At 42.6% G+C, this 19,061-nt stretch overlaps 1 protein-coding gene across 1 annotated transcript; it reads right to left on the reverse strand.

Moving 5' to 3' along the window:
• Nucleotides 1-7,646: 7,646 nt before the first annotated feature.
• Nucleotides 7,647-17,685, reverse strand: LOC118529228 (synaptonemal complex protein 3-like). The gene is made up of 9 exons (XM_078063950.1): nt 17,569-17,685; nt 17,413-17,478; nt 16,678-16,747; nt 16,467-16,501; nt 14,750-14,867; nt 13,774-13,873; nt 11,892-11,990; nt 8,091-8,195; nt 7,647-7,962 (listed from the first exon to the last, which is right to left on the reverse strand). Exons 1-9 carry the CDS (start codon nt 17,627-17,629, stop codon nt 7,909-7,911), a joined length of 708 nt encoding a protein of 235 aa, XP_077920076.1. The 5' UTR covers nt 17,630-17,685; the 3' UTR covers nt 7,647-7,908.
• Between the last annotated feature and the right edge of the window lie 1,376 nt (nt 17,686-19,061).

Below are 19,061 nucleotides of genomic sequence, written 5' to 3' on the forward strand. Positions count from 1 at the left end.
AACCGCAAAACATTACTTAATAACTATTTTTAACCATATTCTTCAACCGCTAGCTAGAGATTGTTTTAGGCTGATCAGTTGGTGTTTTTCTGGATGTAGTTAGTGAAAACTTCTATAAATGTACAGTTGAAATCTGCCCCTGTACTAATCAATGCTAGTCTGGAGATAAGTCATGTCCTATTTATTATGTTCGATTCCAAGTAGCAAGGGTCTTGTGTAATTCAGAAGAGTAAACAGTGCTTACAACTCACCTTTTAAAATCCCAACCAATCATTCTAAGGTCAAACCCAATGTTAACATTATTGTGTAGTATATATCGTTCTTTACGTGTGACTACTTATTTTTTTTTATTTTATGGGGGCGGTGGGGCAGAGGGAGAGGGAGAGGGAGAGAGAGAATCTTAAGCAGGCTCCACACCCAGCGTGGAGCCCAACGTGGGGCTCGATCTCACGACCGTGAGATCACGACCTGAGCCGAAATCAAGAGTTGGAGGCGCTCCTACGTGTGACTGTTCAGACTCAGTGTTAATTTTCCTTTCCTTCAAAAGCATGGGAATTCCCGCACCGTATTAAATCCACCAGGCAACAAACATGGTGTTCAGCCCCTCACGCAGACATTTGTTGACCACTACTTCCAAACTACTTGTTGTACAGGACCAGCTTGTAGCATATAGATGGTAGTCTTCAGTATACATAAAATTGTTCAGTGAATATAAAAGGAGAAGAGATGGGATTCTGAAAAATTAAAGATAGGGAGGAAGAAGCAGTCTAGGAAGGAGCTGGAGAAGAGTTTCCAGCAGGGAAGAGCATGGACTAAATCAAAGCATAGCAAAGCATCTCAAAAAGAGGAAGTGACCAGCATGTCAAATATTGCAGAGAAGTTTTGCAAGATAATTAGTGAAATGCAACTGAAGGTCAATGCTTGGGGTGTCTGGGTGGCTCAGTCGGTTGAGTCTGACTCGGTGGAGTCTGATTTTGGCTCAGGTCATGACCTCAGGGTCGGGAGATGGAGCCCCACCTTGCTCGGGCTCCCCACTCAGTGCGGAGTCCGCTTGGGATTCTCTCCCTCTCCCTCTGCCCCTCCCACCCACCCGTTCTCCCTCCTCTCCCCCTCAAAAAGAGAAAGTCAATGCTTACCTTGAACAGGTTTGGTAAGAATAATGTAGCCAAACTCCAGACATGAATGTGTTAAGAAGCAAATACGAGGATAGGAGTAAATTGCAAATGTAGACTCCTTTTTTTTTTTTTTTTTTTAATTAGTTTCGGAGGTAGAGTTTGGTGATTCATCCGTTGCATATAACACCCAGTGCTCATTACATCAAGTGCCCTCCTTAATGCCCTTCACCCAGTTATCCACCCCACCCACCCACCTCCCCTCCAGCCACCCTCAGTTTGTTTCCTAGAGTCAAGAGTCTCTTATGGTCAGCCTCCCTCTCAATTTTCATCTTATTTTATTTTTCCTTCCCTTCCCCTACGTTCATCTGTTTTGTTTCTTAAACTCCACATATGAGTGAAATCATAGGGTATTTGTCTTTCTCTGACTGACTTATTTCGCTTAGCGTAATACCCTCGAGTTCCAACCATGTCGTTGCAAATGGCAAGATTTCATTCTTTTTGATGGCTGAGTAACATTCCATTGTATATGTACACCACATCTTCTTTATCCCTTCATCAGTCGATGGGCATCTGGGCTCTTTCCATATTTTGGCTGTGGTGGACATTGCTGCTATAAACATTGGGGTGCATGTGCCCCCTTTGAATCACTATGTTTGTATCCTTTGGATAAATACCTAGTAGTGCCATTGCCGGGTCATAGGGTAGCTCTATTTTTAACTTTTTGAGGAACCTCCATACTGTTTTCCGGAGTGGCTGCACCAGTTTGCACTCCCACCGACCGTGTAAGAGGGTTCCCCTTTCTCCGCACATAGACTGCTTTCCAGTTAGCTTGTCTATTATGGAGGAAAGGAAGGGGAGGAGGGGTGATAGTTTCAGAGGATAGAGATTAGAGGAACCAACGTAGGTTGGTTAATCGGACACTTAAGCATGTTTATACGTTAGTGGAGATTTGTCTGTGGACACCCAAAAGCTGATTAGTAACGTAATAAGGAAGGCTATTGAAATTTTCTCTAGTTTTTCAGTGAAATTGACTTGAGAGTGCTTAAAGCACTGCCTTAAGTCAGATGGTTTTGATTATTGTAATTTTTTCCTGATTACAAGAGTGATTTATGATTGGTGACAAACAGTATTTAGACTTGACAGAAGTACATGAAGTAGAAAGTAAGCGTCTTCTGTCACCTCAGTGATAACTGCTATTAGCGGTTTGATCCATGCCACTCAAGGGTTTTGCCCGACCCCGACCCCGGACCCTCTACCTACTGATGTTTACCTCACAAAAGCTGTGAGCTCATGTTGCTCTCTCTAGCACTCTTCACTTAATACTACAAGTCAGACAATAATTTAATCCTGGAACTAAGGTTAAAAAAATTTTTTTTAAAAAGCCAATAGATATCTCTACATCTTTGGTGCTTAATAACAGGAGTAGCTATCCTCCATACTCGGGAATTTTATTTATAAACCCTCACCTATTGTTTGCTCTCCCTCTTTAGACTAGATGTAACTGAAGTTCAGGTAGCTCCAGTGATCATCTTTGTGATATTTCCATTTTGAGGAGAAACAATGTGGGGCTATACGGTAAATATGAGCATTTAAAATTATATTAAAGAACCTGTGAAATAATTCAGAAAAACAATACTGCATTGCTGATTTTCTCCAAAAAAAAAAAAAAAAAATCTCTGCACTATATTTGTGCTGATTCCATCTCTTTACCTTTTTTCTTCATCTTATAATTTGGTTATCCTATATACTGTGCACATTTTCCCACTATGTGTTGAAGGTATTACCATAGACAAGCAAATGACCTCATTTTCCCAAGACAAAATGAAATACAATAGTCGAACTATCTTTTATAGGATAAAATTTATCTCACACATTAAATGCTAAAACAAATAAATCCAGTATAACATTCTACACTTAAAACTTGTAACTCAATATTAGGAAAGAAAAGTTGATAGTCTGCATTTTTAATAAACTACTGTGAGGTGAAGGTTCTCGTGTTTGAACCTCATACAATGTTTTATTTTCTGCTTGGTTGCTGACTTCAGTACTTGAAAAAAGTTGGTTCTTTTTTTTTTTTTTTTAAAGATTTTATTTATTTGTTTGACAGAGAGACAGAGAGAGAGAGAGAGAGCACAAGCGGGGGGAGCAGCAGAGGCAGAGGGAGAAGCAGGCTCCCCGCTGAGCGGGGAGCCCGATGTGGGGCTCGATCCCAGGACCCTGAGATCATGACCCGAGCCGAAGGCAGACGCCTCACCGATTGAGCCACCCAGGCGCCCCGAAAAAAGTTGGCTCTTAAGAGGCCACTGTCATCAAATCAAGCTTTGCATAGGAAGAAACCTCACAGAGAGAACAAACGACTCTGTCACGACAACCTCAGTCCATAATACCGGCTAAGTGACTCACACACGCCCACCGGGTCAAGAAGAAGAACGAGGGTGTCGACGGCTCACAGGTAACATCTATTCAGCGCTTATTATGTGCCTACAGGTTTCTCCATCACCGCTTCATCTGACTCTCAGAATCATCCTATTTAAAAAAAAAAAAAATACTGTTTTATACATACACAAGAGCAAATCTATTTTAGCAAACACAGATTTAGGTTGATGGTTCTAGATTTAGAAGATTTCATGCCTAATTAATTTCATTATTTGTTTTAGATTAGCGGTGCTGGGAGAACCCTGATTCACATGGATGAAAATGTAATGGGCTGCTGCCTTGTACAATTTTACAGCTCAGATATTTGCAGTCAGAAGGCAGAAAACGGTGTTTGTGAGCAGACGCCAGGGCAGAGTTACAGTCCTCCTAATCGGCGGTGGTGTGTTTTTCCAGAGTTGGCAGGATAAGCATTCTCTAGACATCTGCGCAAAAACATATTAACTCGATAACCCACGTGTAGATGACCTTTGACATAGTAAAACAGATGTAGGGTAAATCCCATTGTTATCTGTTAGCCGGTCACTGGTATAAAACCCTGCACGTATATAAGGTTGGCCCAAACCTCTACGGCCCTGTACGACCTCTGAGTAACACCATGAGGCTCTGTGGAAGTCTGGGAAAGCGCAGCCCTGACCTGGTTACTCCTTTAGGCCGTGCGCTCCAGATTCCTACGGTCTGGCAGGCTGTCTGCGGTGGGAGAGATGCAATGTCACCGTACGAGGCTGACCTGCTGTATCCCTTAGGGTGCCAGTGTTCTGTCACCTGGACTCCCCACAGGACTAAAGATCCTCCTGGCGATAATGAGCTGCCAGAAGTCAGCAACTAGTGTTTCTGAAAAACGTCCTCATCTTCACACCCTAATATTTGAGTGTGTCTTTGCTGAAGCCTCACACAGTTGGTGGTAAGAAATCATTTGAACTGATGATTCATGGTGTGAATAAAGCCCTTAGTCCTGGAACTCCAGGCTGGAAACTACTCACACAATGCGCGGGTTTCCTCTCTGGCGTCATCACTCGATAAATGGTTAAGCTTTGTCAGCGCTCCACGGGAACCGTGAGACTGTGATATGAGTTTACCGCCGGGCGCGCAGGGAGGCCACCTTCCCAACTTAACTACACTGTGAGTTCTTTGTTAGTCTTACTGTTATTATCATTCCCACTTTGATAGCATACCATTCAGATGTTGAAACTTTTAACAGGCTACCCACCCATGGATTTGAGAAGTTTGAGAATCAGTGTTCCCCTATCAGATGTGAGATTGACTCGTCTTGACCTCAAATTCAAGTTGTAACTAATATCCAGTACTAAAAATAAAAGGGAAAACACTTAAATGGTAAAATACACAGTGATTTTTATCAAATTATATTAATCTGAAGCAATAAAGGAATAATTTGTTCTACTTTTTTATAGGTAGCTCACAGGACTAAAAGTGAATGGTATTTTGGAGACTCCGTTTACTGTTTTATGTTTTGACTGGCAGTTTAGTAATTCTGTAGATAACATATCTTCCTATGGATAGTAAACAGAAGTAGGCAAATTTCTGCTAAAGGTTTTCATTCCTTATTAGCAGATGTCAGGTAACACTATGAGTAAGGGCCATTCGGTGAGATATCGATCCCCCCATCCGACCCGAGTTTTAATTTGATCCAACGGTTCTGCAGCCCCTACGCTGCACAATGAAACAGTAAGAAAAGTAATGGAGTGATGAGCATGTACTATAATTATCTTAAGCAGGAGAAAAGCATATTGAACAAAAGCCAGTAAGTCTATACTCCTTAAAAGGAAAAAATACGCCCATGTGAATTAAATACACAGAGAACACACTGGCGTACTTATTTTGCCTCTGTGCCTGGTGGCAAAATTTCTCAAGTGAGGGTCTCCTTAAAAGTGTGAAATATACCACAACTTCTTTATCCATTCATCAGTTGATGGGCCCCTGGACTCTTTCCATAATTTGGCTATTTTTGCTAATGCTGCTACAAACATCGCGGTGCATGTATCCCTTCAGATTACTATCTTTGTATCCTTTGGGTAAATACCTCGTAGAGCAATCGCTGGGTCTCAGGGTAGTTCTGTGTTTAACTTTCTGAGGAACCTCCACACTGTTTTCCAGAGTGGCTGCGCCAGTTTGCATTCCCACCAACAGTGTAGGAGGGGCCCCCTTTCTCCGCATCCTCGCCAACACCTGTTGTTTCCTGTGCTGTTGATTTTGGTCATTCTGACTGGTGTGAGGTGATAGCTCATTGTAGTTTTGATTTGTATTTCCCTGATGATGAGTGATATCGAGCATCTTTTCATGTGTCTGTTGGCCATCTGTATGTCTTCTTTGGGAAAATGTCTATTCATGTCCTCTGCCCACTTTGAATTGGATTATTTGTTTTTTGGATGTTGCGTTTTACACACACACACACACACACACACACACACACACACTGGAATATTACTCAGCCATAAAAAATGATGAAATCTTTCCATTTGCAACAACGTGGATGGAGCTAGAGAGTACTGTGCTAAGCGAAATCAGTCAGTCAGAGAAAGACAAATACCATATGATTTCACTCGTATGTGGAATTTAAGAAACAAATGAACGTGGAGGGGGTGGGGAAGAGAGGAAAACCAAGAAACAGACTTTTAACGATAGAGAACAAACCGTTGGTTACCACAGGGGAGGTGGGCGGGGGGAAATGGGTTGAATAGGCGACGGGCATTAAGGAGGGCACTTGTCAGTGATGAGCACCGGGGGTTGTATGGAAGTGTTGAATCACTAAACTCTACACCTGAAACTAATATTACACTGTATGTTAACTAACTGGAATTTAAACAGAAACCCCAGGGGAAAAAAAAAAAAAAAAAGTTTGAAGTAGTACTTAAGACTTAATGTTTTGGCTTAAGGGGAAAAGCCTTCACAAAAAAAAAAAAAAATACGGTATTTAAGGAGTAAACTGTCCCTTGATGTCAAATATTCACTCATGGCGGAGGACTCCCTTCTTCCTACATAAGATAAATAAGTTAGAAGTTCGAAAAAAAGAGTATGTTTGGGCTTACTTTAGAAACAGGGAAAACCATAAAACAAATAGAAGAGTGGGCTCTAGCGGCCATAATTAAAATATCAAACATACAGAAAAACAGGAGAAGGACAGTCCTCTCCTCCAAACGGGAGTATTTTTGTCGTTGTTGTTGTTGTTGTTGTTGTTGTTGTTGTTGTTCTGAATGATTCATGAAAGGAATTTCAGTAACTTAGAAAGAGAATACATCTAGCCGATTTATTCCAGACTAATAATAATTCCAAACTAATAATAAACTGCGCCAGTTTGCATTCCCACCAACACATTTATTATCAGTAATAGTCAGAGTAACATGATTCCCTTAGAGGGAATAAAATGATCTGTGATGTGACCTCTTCAAGTTATGAAAAACACAACCTACGTTTTAAATTTTGCCATTCATTCCTCAAACAACTTCATGCTCGTGAAATCAAATGTTTCCAGTTGAGAATTTCATGTGGTTTTGCATGTAAAAAGTGCACCAGAAAAGACAACGCGTGAGAATTAACTGTTAACGTTTTTAGATGAGCATACAATCAACTTTCCATATACTCACTGAATATCAAACTTGCAAAACAAAACTTTCTAGGTAATTAATCTCTAAAGATAGGCACGAAATATTTAAACCACAGGTAACCAAGTACATGTATATGTTAATAAAATACTTTTAATCAATGCTAAGGGCAGGTGTCATTTAACAGTGGACCAAAATCAATTAAATGACATTTTAATTTTTTTGGTGGGAATGGCATATTCACAACTCCATGTCTCACAAGTGGATATTTACATATCTTATTCAGTTGTCTTAATGACTTTTAGCAGTTTCATTTATTCTGGGGCACAAACTTAAGTTGCTTTTAATAAACTGTGTACTTCTGTGGAGTAGATTGTATTTCAAATCTTATTTTCATTAGAATTGGTCCTTTAACTTAATGAGTATATGCAAAAGCGTGTATTCTTTCATTATTTGTTTTCTTTCAGAAAGAGCAACGTAACCCTCTATGCTTGTACTTTCTATCTTTGGGGACTGGTACAGATTCGCTGAAGCAAACTTAAATGTAAATCATCTTTATTGCTAAAATTTAATTGACAGTGTTAGGGAGAAAAAGTCACCATTACTACCAAAGGTCTGAACGTTTCCCGCATATAACTTTGGAATTACGGCTACTCACGTAACTGTTTAGGTCTCACTTGGGTTTACACAGAAAGAGGGCCTTGCACTCAAACAAGCCAACGAGTAACAAGATGTAATCATTTAAACTAGAATTGTTAGACCACAATTATCAGGTTACTTAGTCCTTTCTTCAAATGTCATCAAAATAACGGAGAATGAAGAGACTTCTGAAAAACTGCCACCTCTTGTTGCTGCTACTAAATGAAAGGAGAGAATGTACTTGTTCAGTATTTATATAAGGATTATGCCTATAACAGCAAACAGACTATTTCAATGTTTAAATCAATCCTTAGTTTTCACCTTTAAATATTACACTACTTACATGTTCCATCATAAGGTGTTTTTGCAACATGGCCATTTCTTTCCTAAGTTCACTCTGTTCACCAGTAAGAAAATTTTCCTGATTCTTCTCTAAGTCTTCCACACTCTAAAACAAAAAGCCTAGTCCAGTTACAAACCACCATTTTTCTTCCTACGTTCAAAACATGCAAAATTAAATTTCAAAAGTACTACAATTTTTTAATAGTCCAGTGATGGCCGTTATCTATTTGAAATAAAAAAAAAAAATTCTAAATCACACACGTAGGCAAAAACATTCACTAAGAAAAATTTTAAATATCAGATTCGAGTGAAATACTTTATTATTATTATTATTATTATTATTATTATTATTATTTTAAGTGGGCTCCACTCCCAACACGGGGCTTGAACTCACAACCCTGAGATGAAGACCCGAGCTGAGATCAAGAGTTGGACGCTTAACCGACCGAGCCACCCAGGTGCCCCAAAATAGTCTTATTTTAGGAGACACAATTATAGTACACTTTGCTCAAACGTCAAGCAGTTAAGGTCGAGGTCAAAATGGACCCCAAAGATAGAAAAGGACTGGGAGTCCATATCAACGAATGCTATAATTTTGAAATCCAGTAATAAGCTTTCTAACACCAGGTAATAACACGTTTATTATCAGTAATAGTCAGAGTAACATGATTCCCTTAGAGGGAATAAAATGATCTGTGATGTGACCTCTTCAAGTGATGAAAAACACAACCTACGTTTTAAATTTTGCCATTCATTCCACAAGTGGTGAAATAGTGCATACCGTGTAGAAAGTACCGTGTTGAGTACTGTGGAGGAATTTAAAAATGAATACACAGTCTCTTCCGTAGTCCAGTGCCAAGAGCAAACATAAACAGAAATGATACAAAAATTTTATGATAGTTATAGAAGCACAACTTGTTGCGGCTACATAGCAGAAAAAGGAGATTAAGGCCGACACGGTTGGCGAAAGAAAAAGATTTCAATAGGCGAGGAAAAGGAAGTTAAAACCACTTCCAGGGGAAGGACATAAGCAAAGCGTAGAAGTAATAGTTAGTTTAAGACGAAGCATTTATCAGGAAGGGTGGGACTAAAGACAGGATGTAGCAAATAAAACTGAAAAGGGCACCATGTTATGGTGAATCTTTGAATAGCTAAGACTTTAGAAGGGGAAACGACTGACAGGCCTTCAGGAGGGAAGCACAATCTCGTGGGAAGATAGTACCGCAGACCTATGAAGGACGGAGAGATCAGATGAGAGCTCCATAGCAGGAGCGAGGGACGATGAGGTCCTCGACTAGGGCTGCAGCAGTGGGAATTCGAAGAAAGAATTTCAAGTACCACTGCAGAGGTAAGTATCACACAGCCCGATGGTAACTGGAGGGGAAGGGTAAGGAAATGCAGGAGTCAAGGAAAACACTAAATTTCCAACCCTAAGTGGTTACACTGGGCAGTAACATTTAGAAGAAATAATTTCTGTTACTTTAGGAAACCTCCACACCAATCACTAAAATGGTCTTCACAGAGCATTAGAGCAACACGCTCTCTACTTGGAAACAATTCTACTGTAACTATTTTGCATATGTGTCATTCTAAGATTCTTTCAAGAATACTTATTTTGAAACTATATTCCTAGTGCTTAAACATTCCAGTTAGTTTAGAAGAGGGACATTTTACCATGTATTTGAACAAGATTGTTTAAAGAACAAATCACATGATCATCTCAAAGGCTGCAGAAAAAGTATTTGACAAAATTCAACACTCTCTCATGATAAAAACTCTCCACAAACCAGGTACTGTAGACACATACGACAAGGCCACAGCTAACATACTCAGTGGTGAAAAACTGAAAGCTTTTCCTCTAAGATCAGGAATAAGACAAGTTTGCCCAACCTCACAACTCCTACTCAACATAGTACCAGAAGTCCTAGCTGGAACAATTCGGCAATAAAAGGAAATAGAAGACATCCAACCTGGAAAGGAAGAAGCAAAATTGTCTCTGTTCGCAGACAGCGTGATCTCATATGTAGAAAACCCCAAAGACTCCACACACGCAAAAATCCCTGTTCAAACTAATAAATGAATTCAGCAAAGTTGCAAGTGATAAAATCAACATGCAAATGTCAGTTGTATTTCTACACACTAACAATGAGTCACCCAAAAGTGAAATCAAGAAAACAATCCCATTTACAATAGCGTCAAAAAGAGTAAAATACTTAGGAAAAAAAAATTAACCAAGGAGGTGAAAGCCCTGTACGCTGAAAAACTACAAAGCACTGATGAAATTAAAGACAACATACATAAATGGAAAAATTATCCCATGCTCATGGGTTGGAAGACTTAATATTGTTAAAAGGCCCATACCACACAAAGCGACCTACAGATTCAATGTTATCCCCACCAAAACCCCGATGCTATTTTTCTACAGAAATGCCTCTACAAAGCAATCCTACAATTCATGTGGATCCACAAAAGACTGTGAATGGCCAAAGCGATTCCAAGCAAGAACAGCAACAACAAGCTGGAGCCATCACACTTCCTGATTTGAAAACTATATTACAGAGCCACCGTAATAAAAACAGTATGGTTCTAGCATAAAGACAGATGTATAGACCAATGGAACAGAACAGTGAGCCCGGAAATAAACTTCCACGTATACAGTCAACTGATTTTTTTTTTTCTTTAAAGATTTTATGTATTTATTTGACAGAGAGAGAGAGTTAGCGAGAGCGAGAGCAGGAACACAAGCAGGGGGGAGTGGCAGAGGGAGAAGCAGGCTTCCCGCCGAGCAGGGAGCCTGATGGCGGGGCTCGATCCCAGGACCCTGGGATCATGACCTGAGCCGAAGGCAGACCCTTAACGGCTGAGCCACCCAGGCGCCCCCAGTCAACTGATTTTCGATGAGGGGGCCAAGGATACAAAATGGGGAAAAGATAGTGTCTTCAACGAAGGAAGCTGGGAAAACTTTATGTCCCCATGCAAAAGAGCAAAAGAGGGTAGGGAGGGCTCATGTTAAGTGTTCTTAGGACATTAAAAACAACAACGACAACAGCACCCTGACCAAAAACAGAAGGGGAATGTACAGGATTCCATCCACTCCCAAACGAGTATATAGCTGTGTGAAGAAGAGGTCCGTGTCACTGAGGATGATTCGCTAACGTGGAAATACGACTGAAGGTAACGTCAGTTCACAAGCTTATGGGCTTACTCTGGCTTTTTTCATTCTCCTATATATCTGTGCTGTCTCTCGCAATTGTAAGTTGGCATGTAAAGCCGCTTTTAGTCACTTTAATAATTCTGAAAGCAAATATGCCATAAAAGACTTATAAAATGCAATTGAGAATAAAATTGGCTACTTGCTGTTTAAGAAACACTGGCAGCACAAAGAAAAGTAAATGACATCGAGAAATGATTTCAAGACTTCCTACTTTCAAACTATGTATTCATCACTGCTCTCCTAAGAAAGGCGGACTCTGGAACAAAGAACCATGATTAAATTGTTAATAAAGGATCAGTTTCATGCACGATATGCATATTTCTTGGTAAAATTCCCAATCTACCAGTCCCTGTTTTGAGTAACACCCACAAAACCGTGAATGAATCTGAAAAGTAGAAGTACGTTTAGCATTTATGTTAAATCAGAACAATGAATTCAAAGTGGAAAATGCCCAATTAATTTTAATTGATTTTAGAGGCATAACCAAAATGTTTTTAACATGTATTGAGAAGGAAAAACAATTATTTTCTACTTCCATATACAGATTACATTTTATGAGAATACACTGTGTTACCAAATTCAACGGACCTCCAAGAATTGCTCATACAACCCTTTAATTGCTTGCATTCTCTGGCTCTGAACCGTTCTAGAGTGTTGCAAAACCTCTTGTTGCTGTTGAAGTATATTCTACAAATATAAAAGAAAAAAAAAAAAAAAAGCTGTGATGACCATTTGGGTAAAATCTAAAATTTAACAACAACAAAAAAATCTAGATTGAACTTGAATCGTTTTTAAGTAAATATTTTTTTAGTATCTTCTCTTTTATCAAATATCGTGACCTAGTTTACATCGTTTGTGTTTACCAGTAACATACAAAAACACCACGGTGGTCTTGTCTGCTGGTCACTAAGTAGGAAATTTCCTTTCTTAGCAATATTCAAAACATATATCTTATTCTTGTTGATTTCAAAATCCACACACATGATCCTTCCAATAATCCTTCCATGATCTTCCTGTTCCTCCACCAGTGATCTTGTTCTATCCCTACTTAGCCACTCACTTTCAGAGTCATACCTTAGATTTTGTCAGCCCGATAACTGAAACATTTACATGACGTTACTAATAGCAAAGACTTATAGAGGAACTCGGTACAGATACTGTTCTGAACCATTTCAAATAAGCTTATTACAGAGGAGCTCATGTAAATCCTAAAAACAAAAACAAAGACAAAAAACCTATAAGTACTCTCCTTATACTCCCTCTCATAGGTGAGGAAACTGAGGCTCAGAGAAAAGCAATTTGTCCACGGTTTCACAGCTAGCAATTAGGAAATCAGAACTGGATCCCAAACATTATCGTCCCAGCGTCCGGGCTCCTGACCCCTGTACCACACTGTCTGTCCACTTTCCCCAACATTCCACCTCTACGTCCCTGCGTTTGTGGCTCGCTCCCTTTCATACTACAGCTCAGTACCCTAGCGGGATCCGACATCCACTGAATGGAACAGTTTTCATCGTCCCCTGTCTCCACCCTCTGTCCTCATTTTCCCCCTTTCCAGCTAAATCCGTGGCCAATGGTTATACCTACACCCTTGTTTATATACTTCGCCCCCTTCTCACTCTGTCGAGGTGCACGGCTAACCTCAGCCCAACCCTGGAAAATCCAGCTCTCCGGCGGCTCAGACACAACCACGACCATGAGTACTAGTCTCATATAAATTTGGGATTGCTACGACACCAAGCCGCATTGGACCGGAACGTTGCTTGGCAATGATATTTCCCTTGTCCGTTCACTGGCCCACTCTCAGGAAACAGTCCCAGGCCTCCCGCTCTGCCCTCAAAAAGCAACATCTCCTCCACCATCCTTACTCCTAAATGTGATACAGGCCTGTCCGTTAAGGGCGAACCATGCCCTGAACTCAATGACTCGTTCAGGAATGAGCAAACGATTGAAACTAGATTGTTGATAGCAGCCCAGGGGACTTTTCTGCCGGACCTATGGAGAAAGGTTATCTCCGTACACTGGGGTCACTAACCCGGTAGTGAATCTAGGATTGTAAGGTGCTATCACGCTGACCCCGTGGAGAGGGCCTACTAGGAGATGGAGACAGAGCCCAGACGGCACTGCCTGAGCACCTGGTACCCGGACTCATTCAGCTGTACCTGGCGCAAAACTCCCTTTGACTTCTTCAGATAAACCAGGGCATCCCTCTTTTGCACTTTGGCCAACGCCTGTCCCTTGGAACTGCAGGAATCCCAACCAAGAGAGGAAGTAAAGACCAAGGGCTCTTGTGAGTAGGGTGTGGGCCTGTGCCTCTCTGATTTTTCTGAGATCGGGGCCCACACACGTAGCCAGCAATGGAAACAGGACTCTGGCTCAAATCTACAGGTCTGAGGTGCGGCCAGGCTCACCGTTCCTACTTGAGACTCGGTTACAATAGATTAATTATAAAGCTAAGCCTGATACCAACAGCTAGTTTTTCTTCTTCTTCCTTGGCTCTCTGCACATCTATATTCCACTCTCGAAGCAAAGTTAGAAACTGCTGACAGTATTCGTGATAAAGCTTCTGCCTGTAAGACATAATAATGAATAGGGTCATACTTTATATTGTTAAGAGAAAAGCAAACCCATTCAAAACCAAATTGACTGCACGTAAATGTCCTATAAAGGGAGAAGGGGATGATCACAGCTGAAAATTTCTGATGGAAAATAGCAAAATAAAGCGGATGGCTTCCTCTCACTGCTAACTGTCACTCACCGCTAACCGTCTTAAGAGGGATGCTCTCCCGAATGCCTTCACTCTTGAAAACTAAGGGAGATTTATTGCATTATAAATTTTCCCAAAAAAAAAATGCATTTTATCTACAAGGGGTTTTGTTTTTATTTTTTCATTTTCATCCATTTGCTGAATAACACATAGGTCGTGGAATGATAAATAGGTTCAATGAGGGTATCGTATTCACTTATATAACGTAACTCTCCCAAACAGTAATATTTCACTTTTTACCCACTGTGGCACAATAAAGATTTTGTACAAAAGAACAGTGAACCCAATAGGGATACATTTCAAAAATATTCAAATATAAGATTAATCTTTTCTGCATAATTGAATACAGCTAACTGTCGTAAGACGTTTGCCTCTTACTCAGCTCGCATACTCCAAGAACGAATATAATTTTTTCTTATACTAAGAAAGCTCAATTACAATTTGAAAGGAGAAAAAAGGGGTTATCTTTATTGACCTCTAGATAATACATCTCTTTTCAATTAAGGTGTGAACTTACAGGACTAAAGGAACTATTTGCTGAGATACAAATCAAGCCAAACGTATTTTTCAATAGAGACTCCGACGGATAGAGGACGACAGCATTATTTTGAATTAATCTGTAACCACAAATACTAAGAAATTGCACACAGCTTCTGGCTCCAAAAACCAACAACGTTACCTTTGCTCTTCCTGGGCTTTCCAAACACGCTCAATTTTCTGGTTAATGTTTTTGACAGAAGCTCTGGTATCCATCATGCATCTTTTCCTCTTTTCATGAAAAAGGTTTCTAATGTCACCTATATTAAGCATACACTTATTGACATTTAATGCTGAAAATCCTCTTTTGCAGCTTACTCAAGACAACATAGGCAATATTGGTTCAGCAGCACTGGAAAGAAAACTAGCATTTTTTAAAAAGGCCTCACATCAGAAATCAAGATTATTCGCTTCTTTTTTTTCACCTGTGAAATCTTTCAGTTACTGATATCTGAATTCTAATTTGTTTGTTTGTTTGTTTTTGCCTGCACACACCTTTTATTTAACTTATCCTGGAAAAAGAGCTAATAAACAAAAGTTACTATCTCCCAAAATGTGTGAAATAAAAATGGGGGGGGGGTTTCCTCAATGACAGTCTTTTAATTTTCTCATGAAAAGACCGTTGTACGGGCTGGTCTTTAATAAATTTATAAAATATCCTCCAAATCAAAGGACTCATTGAGATGGATTCTTGTTAAAAGTCGATATATAAAACACACTTTATCATTCTGTTTTAAAAGTGTCCAAAAGGGATACAAATAAATAAATGAAAAGAGAAGAAAGGGGGGTGTGTGTGTGTGTGTGTGTGTGTGTGTGTGTGTGTGTTAATTTAGTCAATGAGGATTTTAAGTATATTTGAGTTAAAAGACCGTGGAGAGTTTAAGGAAATAAAAGAATTTATTCAAAAACACTTCCTAAATACGTTTCTTAGTAAACAAATGGAGTTTTTCTTACAGCCTTTTTAAAAAGCACCTTTGCAATTAGTAAAATTTTTAATATTTCAGAAAACGCTTTCCTAAGCATTTGACTGCGTGTTCTGCATCGGCCATCAATAGCTGTTTTCCAGGGACCGGGAAAAGGCGCACTGTTACACAACCACTTTATATATCCAGTTTGCCACGTAGAATAATCAATGTATGAGACAGCTCACACACCGAGAACCCTGACACCACCGAACAGAGCAAAGCTTTCAAGACGTACCTGCTTGTATGACTGATCCATATAGAGGACTCAAAAATCGACTCAGACTCTTTACTAAGAGTCCTGCCCTGTAACCCGGTTAATGTTTAAGTGACATCTGACAGAACAGCTGAAAACTTTTAGGTTTATTGGTTCTGATCACACGTTGCTAGCATGCTGGCAAAGTGGTCTTTAGTTTTCCACTGCACGGTCTATTAGTGTATAAGCATCATGACAAAGACTTATTTTACAGGCTTCAATTTAAACTTCTGTACCAAAGAAAATAAATAGAAAAGTCAAGGAAAATAACTACAATGAGAAAATTAAAAATTGATATTAAAAACCGATGTATCACTCACTCTGGGACACGAAGTGGAAGACAGATTATTTCGTGCCAATTCTCCTAATATCCCCACAGTCCATCAAATGTACCCACGTATAAAATAAAAGCATCACTCTTACCTCACCACTGGCAGCCCCGGTCTCTGCACATCCACAGTAAAAAGGGGAACTAAGGAAATCTATGAAGCCAAATCACGCTAAATACTTAAGGAAAATCCTGTATCTGAGAACAAGGCATTAAATAACAGTGTGGTAGCCCACTGATTAACATCTCTCGTTAATATGTGTTCTATGGCTCAAAACAACTTACTTTCGCTGAAATAGCTCCTAAATCATACCTTCAAATCTTTCCAACATGTTCTGCAATTCATTCCTGTAAAGAAATGACATCAGGTATTTAATTAAGGGTACCTAAAACAGCACGCATGTTTTGGGTGAAATATGTCATGCCAAGGGCTTCACACACTTCACATACTTGTTACCTGAGCCAACCTTTATTTTTCTTAAAGTACCTTATGGGTCAAGGGAAAATTACTTTAAACGCGTTACCCCACATCTGCCAGAAATGTTCCTGCTGGAGGACTTCTTCCCCCGTAGTATTCAGTCAGTGGACTGTTTCCTGCGTTGAAATAGAAGCGGAAAACATTTTAAAATGAAGTGTGGTGGTGGGCACCAAGGAGGGCACGTGATGTGGTGAGCACCGGGTGTTATACGCAACTAAGGAATCACTGAACATTCTGCCACAAACGAATGAAGTACTACACGTTGGCTAATTGCATTGAAATCTAAAACAATAAAATGAAGTACGGCATTTTGATCAGTTTTCAGGGAGCAATACCTTCACCGTGGAGTTTTTTAGGCCTCCGTCTCGCAAACAAAAGTTTTCTAAGGCAGACCCAGGAAAGGAAGCCTGCATGTGCAAGGCCAGATGAAACTAGATCGGCGACCAGGACCATGCGATGGAGACGGTGTTACAAGCCTTTCAAGGTTAATGCCAGAGTACCTCACCCAGCAGGTGTGAGATATTTTGGAAAGAAGGACTGCGGGGGAGCAGAAGAGCTGCTATCTAAGCCTCGGTAATCCTGGTCTGGGACAGGAGGATCAAGTGGGCAACCTCCGGTACGTGGAACTGCTTTACACACACACACACACACACACACACACACACACGCAGACAGACACACGCAGACAGACACACAGAGACAGACACACAGACACACAGAGAGACAGAACAGACACACAGAGACAGAGACAGACAGATACACACACACACGAGGATTTTACTGTTTACAACGCTGGGGACTCCAAAGCGGTGACCTGCCCGGCGTGCGCCATCAACAAGCGCGGTATCTGCAAAAGGTGTCAGATAGGCAGTACCTTCAGCCTCTGGCCCCCTCAGCTCTCTTCCCTCTTGTCTCCCAAAGGCATAGGCTGCCCTACCCTGAGCCTCCACCGGGGCCTTCGCAGCTCTGCCCAGGCGCTTCCTGCCAGCCGGCGCCATCCCGAGGAGGTGTCTTCTGAGCTCTCCTGCACGCTGTGAGCACAGACACGCGTTAAGGAAATGGGGGGACACGGTCAGTGAGCGATGCCAGGCGAGGGTCCTCTGCGCGGATCAGAGAGTGCGTGCCCTCGTGTCTCTTGTTGGACCAGGAGGGGACAAAGACGATGGGGACGGTGGACCCCTCCCTCCCCCCGCCCCCCGCCCCCCGCCCCCCCCCCCCGGCTCCGACCGAGCGCATGCGACCTGCCCCGGGACATCTGAGTGCCAGGACCTTCCGCCGCATTCTGTCGCCCTACGTTGGGACAGAGGCCGTCCCCACCCCTAGGCCCCCCGCGGGACAATGTGCTGGTCCGGAGGCCCAACCGTGGCCGGGACTAACGTTAAGTGTCCCCCTCCGAATGGATGGGGAATAAACCGTTCTGCCCCTGTCCGGACCTGTCCGGGGACCGTCAGGTCCAGGGCGGCTCCTCGACACGCCATCTGGACCCCAGGACGACCTCCGGGGACCAAACTGTCCTGCCGGGTGGCCGGGCAGGAGGGACAGACGCAGACGGACCCTCCTCACCAGCTGTGACCCTCCCAGGAAGTGGGGCGGGGACCGTCGGACCCGCCCGCTGCCCTGCCGGCCCCGCGGGCCCTGCCAGCCCCGCCCTCGGGGGCCTCGTCGTGTCCTGCCGCTTAACCAACTGAGCCACCCAGGCGCCCTCGTCGTGTCCTGCCGGAGCCCCCGACGACCCCGTGGGGACATCCCCTCAGAGGCCAGCCCAGCCGCCGCTGCCCCACACCCTGGCCCCCTCACGTCTGAGGAGACCCCCATGGCCACACAGTGCCGCCGGGCCCGCCTCCCCTAGCCGCCTGGGCCTCCCTGAGGGTCCCCTATGCCCCACCCCCATCCTCTGTCTCTCTGTCCCTCCCTCCATCCCTCCATCTGCACAGCGACCTCCACACCACGTCCTCCGCGACGCTCCTCTGAGGGCCTCGCGCCGGAGAGGAGCTCGCCAGCCTCGCCTGGGCGGGAGCGTTACTGATTGGCCGGCGCAGCGCGCATGCGGGAGGCGGGACCTCGGCCGAGACACGCCCCCTGGACCAACTGCGCCTCCGGGCGCGCTGGTGCGGAGCATCGACCATCGAGCATCGAGCATCGAGCATCGAGCATCGAGCATCGAGGCCCCGGCTGGGCGGCTCCGGGTCTACCATATTCAAGGACGTTTCACGGGTCCTCTTCCTGGGAAATCACAAAAGGATACGGGAGTGTGGAACACGTAGGTGCTCAAGCCTCCACCTTCCCGACGTGGGACACTTGTAACAGTTCCTACTCAGTCTCCTCCCGGGGGGGGGGGGGGCCCTTCCCACCCACCGCTTCCGCTCGCAGAGGAATCGCCATCCTGCTGCGTGTCCTGCGTAAACCAACCCCCTCCGTTTTCTAGGGTTT

Source organism: Halichoerus grypus, chromosome X, assembly GCF_964656455.1.
Source record: "Halichoerus grypus chromosome X, mHalGry1.hap1.1, whole genome shotgun sequence".
Classification (NCBI taxonomy): Eukaryota; Metazoa; Chordata; class Mammalia; order Carnivora; family Phocidae; genus Halichoerus; species Halichoerus grypus.